Source organism: Grampus griseus (genome assembly GCF_964374135.1).
Source record: "Grampus griseus genome assembly, chromosome: 2".
Lineage (NCBI taxonomy): Eukaryota > Metazoa > Chordata > Mammalia > Artiodactyla > Delphinidae > Grampus > Grampus griseus.
This window is the reverse complement of record NC_139018.1, coordinates 2,805,574-2,821,812: the sequence shown is the minus strand read 5'-3', so window position 1 is coordinate 2,821,812 and position 16,239 is coordinate 2,805,574. Positions and strand designations below refer to the sequence as shown.

The following is a 16,239-nucleotide window of genomic DNA, read 5'->3' as shown; positions in this document are numbered from 1 at the left end:
AAAGTGTAATCTGTATGTTACCTATTCTTTGAAATGTGCTTAGAGTTGCTTTATAGCCTTGTACATACATGGTCATTTTTGTAAATATTTTGTGAATTTGCTTATGAAGAATGTTTATACCCTAATTATTAGATGTATCCTTCAAAGTATGTCCAATAAATAAAACTTGCTCATTGTTTTTAGATTTTTTTTTTTTTTTTTTTTTGGCGGTACGCGGGCCTCTCACTGTTGTGGCCTCTCCCGTTGCGGAGCACAGGCTCCGGACGCGCAGGCTCAGCGGCCATGGCTCACGGGCCCAGCCGCTCCGCGGCATGTGGGATCTTCCCGGACCGCGGCACAAACCCGTGTCCCCTGCATCGGCAGGCGGACTCCCAACCACTGCGCCACCTGGGAAGCCCTGTTTTTAGATCTTATATATCTTTTTTGTTTGGACTGTCAACAGAAATGTTTTACTCTCCCAGTATGATGATGTATTTGTCATATTTCCATTCTTCCATCAGTTTTTATTTTGAGACTTCTTTATTTAGGTACATATAAAATTATAATTGTGATGTCATTTTACTTTATCTTGTCCTATTCTTGAGGTTTTTTGGTTGCTTTTTTGTTTGGTTTCTTCCAGTGTTATTGAGATATGATTGACATGCATAACAGTATAAGCTTAAGGTGTACTGCATAATGATTTGACTTACACAATAAGTTTAGTGAGCATCGATTATCTCATATAGATACAAAATTAAAGAAATAGAAAAACCTTTTTCCTTGTGATGAGAACTAGGCTTTCCTCTCTGAGCAGCTTTCACTTACACCGTGCTGCAGCGCGCATTATCTGGATCATGCTTAGTCCCTGGTACTTACTTGTCTTACACGTGGAAGTTTTTACCTTTTGACTGCCTGCATCCAGTCCCTCCCTCCCCCCAACCCCATAACCCCAAACCTGATCTCTTTTTCTGTAAGTTTGTTTTTGAATAATTGACCTACAATACTATATTGGTTCCTGTTACACAGCATCGTGACTCAATATTTCTGTACATTTCAAAATGATCACCGTAAGTCTAGTAATTACAGTGTGGCACCATACAAAGATATTACATAATTACTGACTGTGTTCCCCACACTGTGCATTTCATACCCGTGACTGACTCACTTTGCAACTGGAAGTTTGTACCTTATTCTCCATCATCTGTTTCTTTCCTCCTCACCCCACCTCTTGGAACTGCCTGTTCGTTCTCTGAATCTATAACTCTCTTCTGTTTTGTTCTGTTTGTTCATTTGTTTTGTTTTTTAGACTCCACGTATAAGTGAAATCATACAGTATTTGTCCTTCTCTGTCTGACTTATTTAATTTAGCATAATATCCCCTAGGTCCATCCATGTTGTTGCAACTGGCAAGATTTAATTCTTTTTTATGACTGAATAGTACTGCATTGTGTATATACAGCACATCTTCTTTATGCTTTCATCTATTCATGGGCACTTAGGTACTTCCATATCTTGGCTATTGTAAATAATGCTGCAGTGAACATAGAGGTGCATATATCTTTTCTGATTAGTGTGTTTATTTTCTTTGGATAAATACCCAGAAGTGGAGTTGCTGGATCATATGGTAGTTCTATTTTTAAGTTTTTGAGGAATTTCCATACTGTTCCATAGCAGCTGCACCAATTTACATTCCCAGCAACAGTGCATGAGTGTTCCCTTTTCTCCACATTCTCACCAGCAGTTTTTATTTGTTGTCTTTTTGATAAATAGCAATTCTGATAAGTGTGAGGTGATATCTCATTGTGATTTTGATTTACATTTCCCTGATGATTAGTGATGTTGATCATCTTTTCATGTGCCTGTTGGCCATCTGTATGTTTTCTTTAGAAAAGTGTCTATTCAGATCCTCTGCCCACCTGTTGATTGGGTTGTTTGTTTTCTGGATTTTTTAAAAAAGGTCTTTATTTTTATTGATTGATTTTTATTTGGTTCCGCTGAGTCTTAGTTGCAGCACGTGGACTCCTTAGTTGTGGCTTGCTGGCTCCTTAGTTGTGGCATGTGAACTCTTAGTTGTGGCATGCATATGGGATCTAGTTCCCTGACCAGGGATTGAACCCGGGCCCCAGGCATTGGGAATGCAGAGTCTTAACCACTGTGCCACCAGGGAAGTCCACTGTTTTTTGGATGTTGAGTTGTATGAGTTCTTTGTATATTTTGGATATTAATTCCTCATCAGATAGATCATTTGCAAATATATTCTCCCATTCAGCAGGTGGCCTTTTAAAAAAGGTGTTGATAGTTTCCTTCGCTGTGCAAAAGCTTTTTAGTTGAGTGTAGTCCCATTTATTTTTGTTTCTGTTTCCGTTGCCTGAGGTGACATATTAAAAAAATTACTAAGGTCAACTGATGTCAGAGAGCTTACTGCCTGTGTTTTCTTCTAGGATTTTTATGGTTTCAGGTCTTACATTTAAGTCTTTAATCCATTTTGAATTTGTTTTTGTGCATGGTTTGAGAGAGTAGTCCAGTTTGATCCTTTTGCATACAGCTGTCCAATATTTCCAACACCATTTATTTTTTTTAACTTATTTATTTATGGGTGTGTTGGGTCTTCATTGCGGTGCATGGGCTTCACATTGTGGTGGCTTATCTTGTTGCGGAGCACGGGCTCCAGGTGCGTGCGGGCTTCAGTAGTTGTGGTGCATGGGCTCAATAGTTGTGGCTTGCAGGCTCTAGAGCACAGGCTCAGTAGTTGTGTTGCACGGGCTTGGTTGCTCCACAGCATGTGGGATCTTCCTGGACCAGGGCTCGAACCCGTGTCCCCTGCATTGGCAGGCAGATTCTTAACCACTGCACCACCAGGGAAGTCCCCAACACCGTTTATTGAAGAGGCGATCTTTTCCCCATTGTTTTTTTTTTTTTAAATTAATTAATTTATTTATTTTTGGCTGTGTTGGGTCTTCATTACTGCACGTGGGCTTTCTCTAGTTGCGGCGAGTGGGGGCTACTCTTCGTTGCGGTGCGCGGGCTTATCGTGGTGGCTTCTCTTGTTGCAGAGCACAGGCTCTAGGTGTGTGGGCTTCAGTAGTTGTGGCACGTGAGCTCAGTAGTTGTGGCTCGCGGGCTCCAGAGCACAGGCTCAGTAGTTGTGGCGCACGGGCTTAGTTGCTCCGCAGCATGTGGGATCTTCCCGGACCAGGGCTTGAACCCGTGTCCCCTGCATTGCCAGGTGGATTCTTAACCACTGCATCAGCAGGGAAGTCCCAGTTATGGATTATTTAAGTTGCTTGTTTGTTGCCCAAGTGTTTTTAGGCACTAGATCTGTGTTGCCCAAGTGTTTTTAGGCACTAGATCTGTGGTGATGTGCCTCACTGTAATTATATTGGGTTAGCCAAAAAATTCCTTTGGTTTTTAAGTAAAAATAAAAGACACATTTTTTATTTTCACCAAGAACTTTATTGAACAGTGTATTCACCGTTTTGTTCCACTACCTTCTGCAGTTTTTGAGACAACTTCATAATTCCATCTTCCCAAAACTTTTTATCTGTTTGAGCAAAGAACTGTTCCAGGTGACTTTTACGGTCTTCCAGGGAATTAAAATTTTTTTCCATTAAGAGAATTTTGTAAAAACCGAAATAAATGGAAATCCAAAGGTGCAATGTCTGGTGAATACGGCGGATGAATCAGAACTTCCCAGCCAAGCGGTAACAGTTTTTGCCTGGTCATCAAAGAAACATGCGGTCTTACGGTATCCTGATGGAAGATTATGCGTTCTCTGTTGACTATTTCTGGACGATTTTCATCGAATGCTGCTTTCAGTTGGTCTAATTGGGAGCAGTACTTGTTGGAATTAATCATTTGGTTTTCTGGAAGGAGCTCATAGTAGAGGACTCCCTTCCAATCCCACCATATACAGAACATCACCTTCTTTGGGTGAAGACCGGCCTTTGCTGTGGTTGGTGGTGGTTCATTTCGTTTGACCCACGATCTCTTCCATTACACATTGTTGTACAGTATCCACTTTTCATCGCCCGTCACAATTTGTTTTAAAAACGGAACGTTTTCATTATGTTTCAGTAGAGAATCGCATGAGGAAATACGGTCAAGAACGTCTTTTTCGCTTTACTTACGTGGAACCCAAACGTCAAAGCGATGAACATAACCCAGCTGGTGCAGGTGATTTTCAGTGCTTGACTTGGGTATTTTGAGTATGGCGGCCATGTATAACGTCGGTTGTTCTCAGTTAATGTCTTGATTTGATCGCTGTCAACTTCAACTGGTCTACCCGACCGTGGAGCATCATCTAGGGAGAAATCTCCAGCACGAACCTTCGCACACCACTTCTCACACGTTGGATCAGTCACAGCACCTTCTCCATACACTGCACAAATCTTTTTTTGCATTTCAGTTGTGTTTTTACCTTTCTTGAAATAATAAAACATGATATGCCAAAAACGTTTTTTTCTTCCATCTTCAATATTAAAATGGCTACACAAAAATTCACCAATTTTGATTTTTCTTTTTAAATGTACACTGATATGATAGCTGTCACAATACAATCTAACAAAATTGTTTCGAATGAAGTTAAAGACAAGTAAGCGCTACTAGAGCCATCTTAACGGAAAACACAGAACAAACTTTTTGTCTAACCCAATACTATGAAATTGTAAGAGTGAGATCAAGTTTACTGAAACTGAGTGTGATTTTTGCTTTCCTTTATTTCCGTTATAGTGGATGTCATTGTAAGAGCTCAGAGTTCTTTAATTCTGAAGATATATTCAGTTTACTCTTTGTAAGTAATCTGTTCAGGTTTTCCACTTTTTTAGGAAATGAGCATAAGAGATATAAAATTATAATCATGAAATAATTCTTCACAAGTTTTAAATAAATTCCCTTACTGTTTATCTTTAAAAGAGAATTTAATCGTGTAAGTAGTATTTGAATGCATTCTTATGAAGAAAATCCAAACAATAAGGAAGTATGTGGAGCAAAAAGCACAAATTTCATTTTTTCCTCTCAATTCAGTGCTCCCACTTCTTTCCTAGGATTTATCCACTATTTAAATTTACTGGGTGGTTTTTCTTACCTACAGTTTGATATTTTTGCTTTTTAATTCATTTACTCATAAAGAAATACACATGCTAGAAACAAAACAGGTGTTCTCACTTTTTTAATAATGGCTTTACTGAGATATAATTCACAAAATGTACAATTCACTTCTTTAAAATGTACGATTCAGTTGTTTTCAGTATATTCACAGAGTTGTGCAGCTGTCACTACAATCAATTTTAGACCATTCTTATCATCCCATAAAGAAATTCTCTACCCATTAACAGTCACTCTCCATTTCGCCCAAACACCCCACACCCTCTAGCGACCACTAATTTACTTTCTGTGTCTATAGAATTGCCTCTTCTGGACATTTCATATAAATGGAATTGTATAATACGTCTTTTTTGTGTGTGTGACAGGGCTGCTTTCACTTAACATGATGATTTCAGGTTTTATCCATACCGAGCATGGATTAATAACTTCATTCCTTTTTATGGCAATATAATATTTCATTATATGGATATACTAAATTTTGCTTATTCAGTTGATGTACATTTGGATTGTTTCCACCTTTTGGCGCTTATGAGTAGTACTATGAACATTTGTATACAAGTTTCATTTATTTATTTGTTTATTTTTTTATTGGCCGTGTTGGGTCTTCGTGGCTGCCCACGGGCTTTCTCTAGTTGCAGTGAGTGGGGGCTACTCTTTGTTGTGGTATGCGGGCTTCTCATTGCGGTGGCTTCTCTTGTTGTGGAGCACAGGCTCTAGGTGCGTGGGCTTCAGTAGTTGTGGCACATGGGCTCAGTAGTTGTGAGCATGGGCTTAGTTGTTGCATGGCATTTGGGATCTTCCCAGACCAGGGCTCGAACCCGTGTCCCCTGCATTGGCAGGCGGATTCTTAACCACTGCGCCGCCAGGGAAGTCCCTATATACAAGTTTTTATATGGACATATGTTTTCATTTCGCTGGGCTATATACATAGGAATGGAATTACTGGGCTATGGTAACTGTGTTTAACCTTTTGAAGAACTGCTAGACTGTTGTATTTTCTCTTTCTTTCTTTCTTTCCTTCCTTCCTTCCTTCCTTCCTTCCTTCTTCCTTTCTCTCTTTCTCTCTTTCTTTTTCTTTTTTCAAATATTTATTTATTTGGCTGTGCCGGGTCTTAGCTGCAGAACGCAGAATCTTCATTGCTACGTGCGGGATCGTTTTTTAGTTGCAGCATTCAAACTCTTAGTTGCGGCATCCCCTGACCAGGGATCGAACCCAGGCCCCCTGCACTGGGAGCACAGAGTCTTAGCCACTGGCCCACCAGGGAAGTCCCTAGACTGTTGTATTTTCTGTATTTGATTTCTTTGAATATCCATACTATGATTTAGCTAATTCCTGTTGATGGACTTTGAAGATTTTGCTGTATCACAGTACCATAAACAGCGCTGCAGTGAGCATCCATCTTAGAGTTCTCCAGAGAAACAGAGCCAGGTGTGTAGGGGTATGTGCGCAGACATTTATTTTAAGCTGTTGGCTTATGTGACTGGGTGCCCAGCCAGTGTGAAATTTGTAGGTCAGGTCCTACAAGGAGAAGCTGGGGCTTCAGTCTTGAGGCACAGTTTCTTCTGGGAAGTCTCAAGTTTTCCTCTTAAGGCCTTTTAATTGAGTGGATGCAACCCACCCGCAAGATGGAGGGTTAGCTTCTTTACTTAAAGTCAGCTGATGTAGATGTTAACCACAACTACTAAATACCTTCACGGCAACACCTAGATTAGTGTTTGATTAAATGACTGGGTGCTATGACCTAGCCAGGTTGACACCTATCTTAAGGAATCTCTAGGGCAGGTACTTAACGAACTTTAAAAAAGTCTCCCCCGGTGATTTATACACATACTTAATGAAACAGTATGCTGGTGTTTTCTATTCTTATTCTTTTTTTTTTTTAATGCTGGTTAGGACCCAATAAATTAATTTAAATTGGCCTGACCTGCAATTTGAAACACATCGCTGTTGGTATACGTATTATATCTAGAAATGGATTGCTGGGCTGCAGGGTACCCACACTTCAGCTTTCTTACGCACTGCCAGCGCTGTCTGAAGTAGCTGTGCGTTCCCACGGGTGGTGCGAGTTCTTTCATTTTGCCCTTGATGGCCATTGGTAATTGCAGTTTCTTTGTCGTTCTTCTGCTTCCTTCCAGGTAGGGCGGTTTTTAGCCCTTGGTAATCAACTTTAAACAAGGAGAGTGTTGTGAATCACTATGTTGTACAACTGTAACTTATATAATATTGTACATCAATGACACCTCAATAAAAACTATATTAAACAAGGAGAGCAGCTGCAGAGTTACTGACACCTTCAGCAGACACCAGTGTCTGTCCAGAAATGAATGACATTGCTTTGTTTTCATTGTATTTGTGTTCTTCAATTTGCATACAGCAGAATGGACTGGTTTTTGGTGTCTGTATTTGTGAGTGTTAAGGCATGTGTAGTTTCATATAACCACCACGCGCAACTGGGATACAGAACAGTTCCATCTCCTCAAACAAGTACCTCGTACAACTCGTAGCCTTCCTCCCCCTCCTAACCCCATTGATCTGTTCCCTATCATTATAGTTTCACCTGTTCCAGAATGTCATATAAATGGAATCATACAGTATGTAAACTTTTGAGACTGGCACTGAGCATATTCTTTTGAGATATGGCCATGTTGCTGCATATATCAATAGTTCATTTATTTTGTTCATTTATTTTGAATGCTGGGTAGTATTGCAGTGTATTAATCTTCCCAGTTTAACCTTTTACTCCTTGAAGGACATTTGGGTTTTTTGGCCAAGGTTTTGATGATTGTGAATAAAGCTACTATATATAATTATGTGCAAGTTTTATTGTGAACATAGGTTAACTCTATAGGGTATATAGCTAAGTGGGATTGTCGATTCAGTCATTTGTTAAATATAATTATATCTTTAATTAAAACTGCGAAACGTTTCTTGAGTGACTTTATCATTATCCACTGATCCAGCACTGCATGAAAGCTTCAGTTTCTCCTTATTCTTGTCAGTACTTGGTATTATCTATTCCTTTTATTTTAGGAGTTCTAATAGGTACACATTGGTTTCTCACTGTGGCTTTAATTTGCATTTCCCTGATGGCTAATGTGATGTTGCTTCTCATATGCTTATATGCCATCTTTGGTGAAATAGTTATTCACATCTTTTGCCCACTTTTTAAAAAATTGAGTTATTTTCTTATTGTACTTTAAACATCTTTTATATATTCTGGATACAAGTCCTTTGTCAGATACAGTGATTTGCAGATGTTTCCTCACAGTCTAAATTTTTATTAAGCTCAATTTACCATTTTTTAACTTTTATGGATTGTGCTTTTGGTGTTATATCTAAGAACTCTTTCCTCAACCGAGTTCATGAAGATTTTCTCATGTTTTTTCCTAAAAGATTTTGTAGTTTTAGGTTTTACATTTATATTTAAGATCCATTTTGAGTTGAATTTTTGTAAGGTATGAGGTATAGGTTGAGTTTCACTTCGTTTGCATATCCAATTTTTTGTTTGTTTGTTTGTTTTACTTTTTGACTGCACCGCAGGGCATGCAGGATCTTAGTTCCCCAACCAGGGATTGAACCTGCGCCCCCTGCAGTGGAAGTGCAGAGTGTTAACCACTGGACTGCCAGGGAAGTGCCTCCAATTGTTAAAATACTCTTTGTTGCAGGAGCCCCCCAGCCCCCCAGCGCCGCACAGCAGGAGGTGACCGCATGACTGCCTGAACCATCCCCCGCCCCCGTCTGGGGGAAAACATTGTCTTCCAGGAAACAGGTCCCTGGTGCCAAAAAGGTTGGGGGCCGCTGCCTTGTTGAGAATAATATCCTTTCTCCATTGAGTTACTTTTGCATCTTTGTTGCAAATCAGTTGACCATATTTATATGGGTTTATTTCTGGACTGCCATCTGTTCCATTGGTCTGTGTGTCTGTTCTTTTACCAGTACCACACTGTCTTGAATACTGTACTTTTCTATAGTAAGTCTTTCAAGTAGAGTGGTGTAAGTTTTCCAACTCTGACCTGGCTATTCTGGGCTCATTTGCCTTCCCCTTTTACATTATCCTTTTGTCTATGTCAGTATGGACTCACAGATTATTATTTTATTACTTCATGGCTTTATGGATTATTATTTTATTACTGTCATTTATTTTGTTGCTCAAGTTATCGCAGATCTGACCAATGGGAGATAGATTCCATCGTTCTTTGAACACTTTCCTACCTCCTGGCATAACAAAATATTCTAGGGTCTCTTGCACTTTTCCTGTCCTAGCCCTGGAATCAACCGTTTTCCCAAGGAGACCTAGTTTCTTTTATTGTAGAATGGCATTCAGAGACCAACGTCTGGGAGCTAAATGTGCTCATTTTTTGCTGGGTTGTCATTGTATCTAGACCCTTGCAGTGGACAAAGCTGGGATAAATAAATGTATTTATGTGTGCAAGTATACAGGTATACACACATCTGTATTTCTGTTTATACTGAAAATGATGAGCTCTTACTGTAACCATCTATTTCTGTCTAGCACCTCAGAATTCTTTCTATCCTCCCCCTTCTGTATCTGTAACTCTTTCACTCAGCATAATTATTTTGAGCTCCATTCATATTGTGTGCCTGAATAGTTCATTCCTTTTTATTGTTGAGTTTTGTTCCATTAAATGGATATACCACAATTTTAGGAAATTGCCAGGCTTTCCCCCCAAAGTGATAGTACAATTTTACATTCCCACCAGCAGCTTAAGAAAGTTCTGGTTTCTCCACATTATCGCCAAACTGTGGGTATTGTCAGTCTTTTTAACTTTATACTTTGTAATAGGTACGTGGTGGTATCTCTTGTGGTTTTAATTTGGCTTTCCCTAATGACTGTTGATTTTTAGTATCTTTCCATGTGTTTATTTGCTATCCATATACCATCTTTGGTATTTATTCAAATCTTTTGCCCATTTGTTAACAAATGGGTTGTTTCTTATTGTTGAGTTCTGAGAGTTCTTTATATATTCTGGATACAAGTCTTTATCAGATCTGTGGTTTATAATTATTTTCTCTCAGTCTTTGGCTTAGCTTTTCATCTCTTCAGTAGTGTTACTTGAAAAGAAATTTTTACCTTTGATGAAGTCCAATTTATGAAGTTTTTTCTTTTATGCATTGTGCTTTTGGTGTTATATCTAATAAGATCTTTCTAAACCTAAGATCAAAAAGAATTTTCTCACGTTTTCTTTTACAAGTTTCATAATTTGGGGTTTTATATTTAGTCCTGTCATTAATCTTGAATAAATTTTTCTTTTTTTGCGGTATGTGGGCCTCTCACTGTTGTGGCCTCTCCCATTGCGGAGCACGCGCGCCAGACGCACAGGCTCAACGGCCATGGCTCACGGGCCTAGCCGCTCTGCGGCATGTGGGATCTTCCCAGACCGGGCATGAACCCGTGTCCCCTGCATCGGCAGGTGGACTCTCAACCACTGTGCCACCAGGGAAGCCCTTGAATAAATTTTTGTATGTGGTATGAGGTATATAGATCTCCATTAATTAAAAAAAATATGAATATCCATTTGTTCAGGCATCATTTGTTGAAAAGATTATCTCCACTGAATTTTACCTTTGCACTTTTGTGGAAAAATCAGTTGATCCTATACGTGTGGTTCTGTTTTTTTTTTTTAATTAATTAATTAATTTATTTATTTTTGCTGTGTTGGGTCTTCGTTTCTGTGCGAGGGCTTTCTCTAGTTGCGGAGAGCGGGGGACACTCTTCATCGCGGTGCGCGGGCCTCTCACTATCGCGGCCTCTCTCGTTGCGGAGCACAGGCTCCAGACGCGCAGGCTCAGTAGTTGTGGCACGCGGGCCTAGTTGCTCCGCGGCATGTGGGATCCTCCCGGACCAGGGCTCGAACCCGTGTCCCCTGCTTCGGCAGGCAGACTCCCAACCACTGTGCCACCAGGGAAGTCCCGGGTTCTGTTTTTGAACTCCATTCTATTCCATTTCTTTCTCTGTGTGCCAGTACCACACTGTCTTTTTTTTTTTTTGCGGTTCACGGGCCTCTCACTGTTGTGGCCTCTCCCGTTGCGGAGCACAGGCTCCGGAGGCGCAGGCTCAGCGGCCATGGCTCACGGGCCCAGCCGCTCTGCGGCATGTGGGATCTTCCCGGACCGGGGCACGAACCTCTGTCCCCTGCATCAGCAGGCGGACTCTCAACCACTGCGCCACCAGGGACGCCCCACACTGTCTTGATTACTGGATCTTTGTAATCAATTAGTTTCGATTCAGGCAGTATATGTTTTCCAACTTGGTTTTTTTCAAAGTTGTTTTGGCTATTTTAGGTACTTTGCATTCCTGTATGAATTTTAGAATGTTTGTCAATTCCTACAAAAAAGTATACTGGGGTTTTGATTGGGATTATGTTGAATCTGTAGAGCAATTTGGGGAGAGAATGCTGTCTTAATAATATTTAAGTCTTTTGATCCATATACGTGGTATATCTCTTCATTTACTTAGATCTTTAGTTTCTCTCAAATGTTTTACAGTTTTTCAGTGTATATGTCTTATCACATCTATCCCTAAATAGGGGTATTCTTTCGTTTTAAGTTTTGATTGCTTATATATAGAAATTGAATTGATTTTTTACTGTTGATCTTGTTTCCTGCAACTGTGCTGAAATTCATTTATTCTAGCAACTTTTTGTAGGTAGTGTAGATTTTCTACACAGATGATCATGTCATCTGTGAGTAAAGACAGTTTTAATTCTACTTTCCCAATGTAGATTCTTTTATTTCTGTTTTGACTTTTGATTTTTATTTGAAATACAGCAAGCCTGTATTCCGTGTGCGGTCCCTCCCCACACACGTATTTGTTGACTTGATTTTACTTTTAGACTATGTGTGGCATTAACATTGTTCTAAAAGTCAGAACAGTATAAAAAGGTGTGTACTCAAAGGTAGTCACTCCCATCTTTTCATCATATTCCTGTCTCCCTCCTGTGTATTACACCTGTTCCCACCCAGCATGTAAATTCCACCTTCAGTCTTGCCTAATTCATAGTGTTCGCACTTTGGGTCTTCCCCTCCCACCATTCCATCATTTTTCTTTAAAGTAGCTGCCCCCCAGATTTGAGCAAAAGTGTAGAAATTCTTTCTTTATAAAATCTAGAACACACTGATATACAAAATTAAATAAAAGGTAAGATTAAATAAAAGGTCTGGCAATTTCATAAAAGCAGGAATTCTTAAACCAGGCTTTATGAATTTTATAAAAGTATGTTTATATTGGGGGGGGTGTGTGTGTGTGTGTGTGTTTATGTTTAGTTGAATTTTTTTTTCTGGAAGTAGATTCCATAACTTTCATCGTGTTTCAGAGGAGTTTGTTTAAAGGAAAAAAAAAAGGTCAAGAAAGAGAATGCCTTTAGGATGAATGAGTTTGGGTCTAAGCAGTCCAAAGGCTGGTTAGTGAGCCTCTCTCTTCGGTCTGTTGTACCTTTGGAAGATAACGTTTTAATTGGCTCTGTGTAATATGTGACTTGTTTGTGGTTAATCCAGTAGTAGTCAACTCAACACCCGGCACTTGTCAACCTTTTGACCTACTGTTTTGTATCACAGAATTTTAAGAATTTGAATGCACTTCAGATGTTTCCTTTCAGGTTAAATCTTTTTAATGATACTCTTTATTAAAGTTGTTAAAAGAATCTTTGGATTCCTGCTGTCAAGTCACTAAAATACCCAGTCACTAATGGTAGTGAAGGGTAAGGTTATTCAAAGCACACATGAAGAATTCGTAGTTTAAAAGAATATTTGAGCAGCTTGCCACATGCAGCTTCCTTTTTGTGTGTCCCCATCTGGGAGCAGAGCAGCAGAGTGTATGGTGCCTAAACCCTCGGGCCCTGTAACCACCCTGCCTAACGTCGGTCCAGGTCTGCCTCCTAGTGGCTACTAATGACCTGTTTAGTTTCCTCACCTAGCAAGTGAGAATAGTAATCATACCTACCTCATATGACCTGTTTGTGAAATAAGTAAAAAGTTAGGTAGAAAAAGACTTAAAAGTAGAAATATTTCAGCAAATTCAGAGCCTCCCCACCCACACCCTCACCCTGTGTTAAATGTGCGGGTTCCACTGGGGCCGACTCCAGTCGAGGGGGGGTGATAACATCATCTTCCGAGGTCTAAAGAAGACCAGAGTGGTGTGGTTTTTTGAAAATTTATACATAAATGAATATTTTATTATAATTAAAGACATTAATTTAGATGTATTACGAATAGTTTGTGGGGTTTTATCCTTTTTCTTTTACAAATATACACAGTCATAATTACAGATGAAATTATACAGTATCTTTCGTTTGACTCAAAACAATACAGGAATGGATCTGCTCTCACCACTTCTATTCAACATTGTGTTGATGGTGCTAAGTTAAAGAGAATCTAAATAAATGGAGAGAGATACCATGTTAATGTGTTGAAAAACTTAATTTGTGGGACTTCCCTGGTGGTTCAGTGGTAAAGCATCCGCCTTCCAATGCGGGGGACGTGGGTTCGATCCCTGCAGAGTGGTGGTATTAATTGTCGCTTCTTATGTCTGTTAAATTATAATAAGAATTTTCTTTTTTTATTTCTACCAAGCCAAAGTAGCAAGACGCAGTCAAGAACGAGACAATCTTGGCATGCTGGTCTGGTCACCTAATCAGAATCTATCAGAAGCAAAATGTAAGTTTTAGAGCACTTTTATTTTCCACCTTTCTTATTTACTGCAAACTTCTAAAGTTACCTTTGTAGGTAAAAATCTCTCTATATATTACATTTATTTTACCTTTTTAAAGTAAAATTTTGAAGAATTTGAAAGTGTGTTCTTTATTGTGGCCTGTCATAGTGATTTAAAGATTCTTAAGCTGTGGTTTCATAATCTACTTTTTATTCAAAATGCTGTACCAGCTAATATTCTGAAGTAACTAGGAGGAAGGGTTCAGAGCGGAAAGAAAATTATAATGTAGTATATAACTCCTTCAGCTGGGAATTTATAGATTTATTGATATAAAGATGAGGAGTTTAACAAATCTCTAATTGGAAGGATTACAAAGGGCAAATGTATGTTACTGGAAAAAGGTTTTATACTGTAAGACTTCATCCTAGCTAGAAGTAGAACTTTTGAATTGGCTCTTTGTTTTGTGTTTACATTTTTGTTAGAATGAATATTCTGAGCTACTTTGGGTTTTCTTTTTGGGGGGCCGGTAGGGGTCCTAGAGTTATTAGAAAGATTAATTGTATTTTCAGAGTTTGCTTTTTCAGTTTTTTGTCCCCTCTGCTCAGGTGATACCGTGCAAGAATAATTTTATATTTGATATATTGCCGTAAGTCTTTGTCATTTTCAAAGTTTTTGTTTTCTTCATAACTTTAAAGAGAGAAGAAAAAATAAATTCCCCCTTTCGAGAATTTTTCAGTGGTGGGGGTGGGTGGTCCATGGATGGAATTTACGGCCATTTGTGAACTCGTGAATCACAGGCAAACTTTTTTTGGTGCATGTACGTTTTCCTGCAGAAAATTGGATTTTTAAAGGGCTCTTTGACACAAATAGGATAAGAATCAATGCTCTAAAATGTGGTAGGGCTTAGAAAGCCTTCAGTGGTAAATGTTGGCCAGGAAACATAAGTTGTGAATAAAGGCCGGAACTCTCAGGCTTTGATCAGGATTTTCCAGATTGTGTTTTGCAGTATTAAAGTAGGTGTTAACAGGTTTCCACTGTCAAGTAAGGGTTAGAGATGATGCATATTAAATATCCTCCTCTTATATATTTAACATTCATGTTTGCATTAAGGTGCAAAGAGCTCGGATGGTCAAGAAACATTTGATTTTGACCAAGAAGGACCCTTTTTAAAAATACAGTACCTTCCATGGAACACAGGAAATTCAACTACTCTTAGTAATGCTTAATTTAGCAAGAATAAAATAATCTCAGTCTAATCTGATTTTCATAGTATCTTAATTTTGCCAGCCTGCTGCTTGATGAGTTTATAATGGAGAACAGAATAGCAAAAGGAAGTATATTGGCAATTCTGATGCCTTTACTGTGCCGGGGAAGAGCTTTTAAGTATTTCCTGTTTGTTTTTTCCCTTTGAGGATTTGCACTTAAAAAAGCAATCTATTCCATTTTTGAACATGTTGTTCCTTCTAACAGCTGAAAATCTGCATCTGTGTAATTTTTAAAGCTTTGTTTTCCTGAACTCTGTTAAATAAGTCTGCTTCCTTATGAGTCTTTTAGGTGTTCAGTTCTCCTACCTTCTTTGCTGTCCCAGTTCAAGTTAAACCTGCCTGGTTGCCTCAAGTGTTTTCAGATGGCCTGATTTTGGGGTCTTTTTCGTCTCTGTTGTACTCCTGGATAGATTCCGTTTGGTCATGGTGCCCATCTTCAATTATGGTGCCTGGAACTGAATATTAAAAATAGTGAGCATTTGTTGAGCACTGTACTAAAATGCTTTCCATGTTCCTATATCATTCAGTCTCTACTGTAAACCAAGAAGACGTTTTTGTCCCCATTTTACAGGTGGCATTCCACAATCCAAAGAGGTTGTGAAACTAACACAAAGAGTCAGTGGTGGAGCCAGTAGTATCCAGGTTTGCTGACTCTTCACCCTGGCTTATGCTCTAAACGTGTCCCTCAGGTCGAGTTCGTCAGGTCTCAGTCCTCTCTTCATTTCAGTCACTTCCTGCTGTCATTACAGTGAAGATTGTATTAGTACCTCTTGCTGTTAATGTGTTACCTTTGGAATCTTGGGAGTCAGAATTTAATTTTAATATTATCTTAATTTTCCTAGACCTGCAAGAAAAGAACAGAATATGAGAAGTTAATAGATTTTTAAGCAATGGTATTGCCTAAAATAAATTTGCAGTTTTAATGTAAGTCCTGACAGTATTGATTAAAACTTTAAACTCTTAAAACCAATCTAAAAGTAACATTTATATATTGTTGAAAGTTCAGAAGGCACAGAAAAATATAAAGAAGAAACAGTTCATCCATTATTTCATTACCCAGAGATAACTGTTAAACATTTTGGATGTTTTCCCAATCCCTTTTTTTCCTCTGTGCATATTTTTATAAGTGAGATGTTGGTATTTCTATGTATGTGAGTGTGTATTGTCTTCCTGAACAATGACCTAAGCATTCGTTACCTTGCTAAACCCCTTGTAAATATTTA

At 38.9% G+C, this 16,239-nt stretch overlaps 1 protein-coding gene across 1 annotated transcript in view; it reads left to right on the top strand.

The window, feature by feature from the left end:
• The window catches only part of RCOR1 (REST corepressor 1), a gene marked incomplete at its 5' end in the record, with an annotated part of 119,018 nt that overhangs the window by 62,869 nt on the left and 39,910 nt on the right, over nucleotides 1-16,239 (top strand). Inside the window, one exon of the mRNA XM_082649564.1 lies at nucleotides 13,673-13,756. Within this exon, the coding sequence (XP_082505690.1) occupies nucleotides 13,673-13,756 (84 nt within the window). The remainder of the gene's footprint in view (nucleotides 1-13,672; nucleotides 13,757-16,239) is intronic.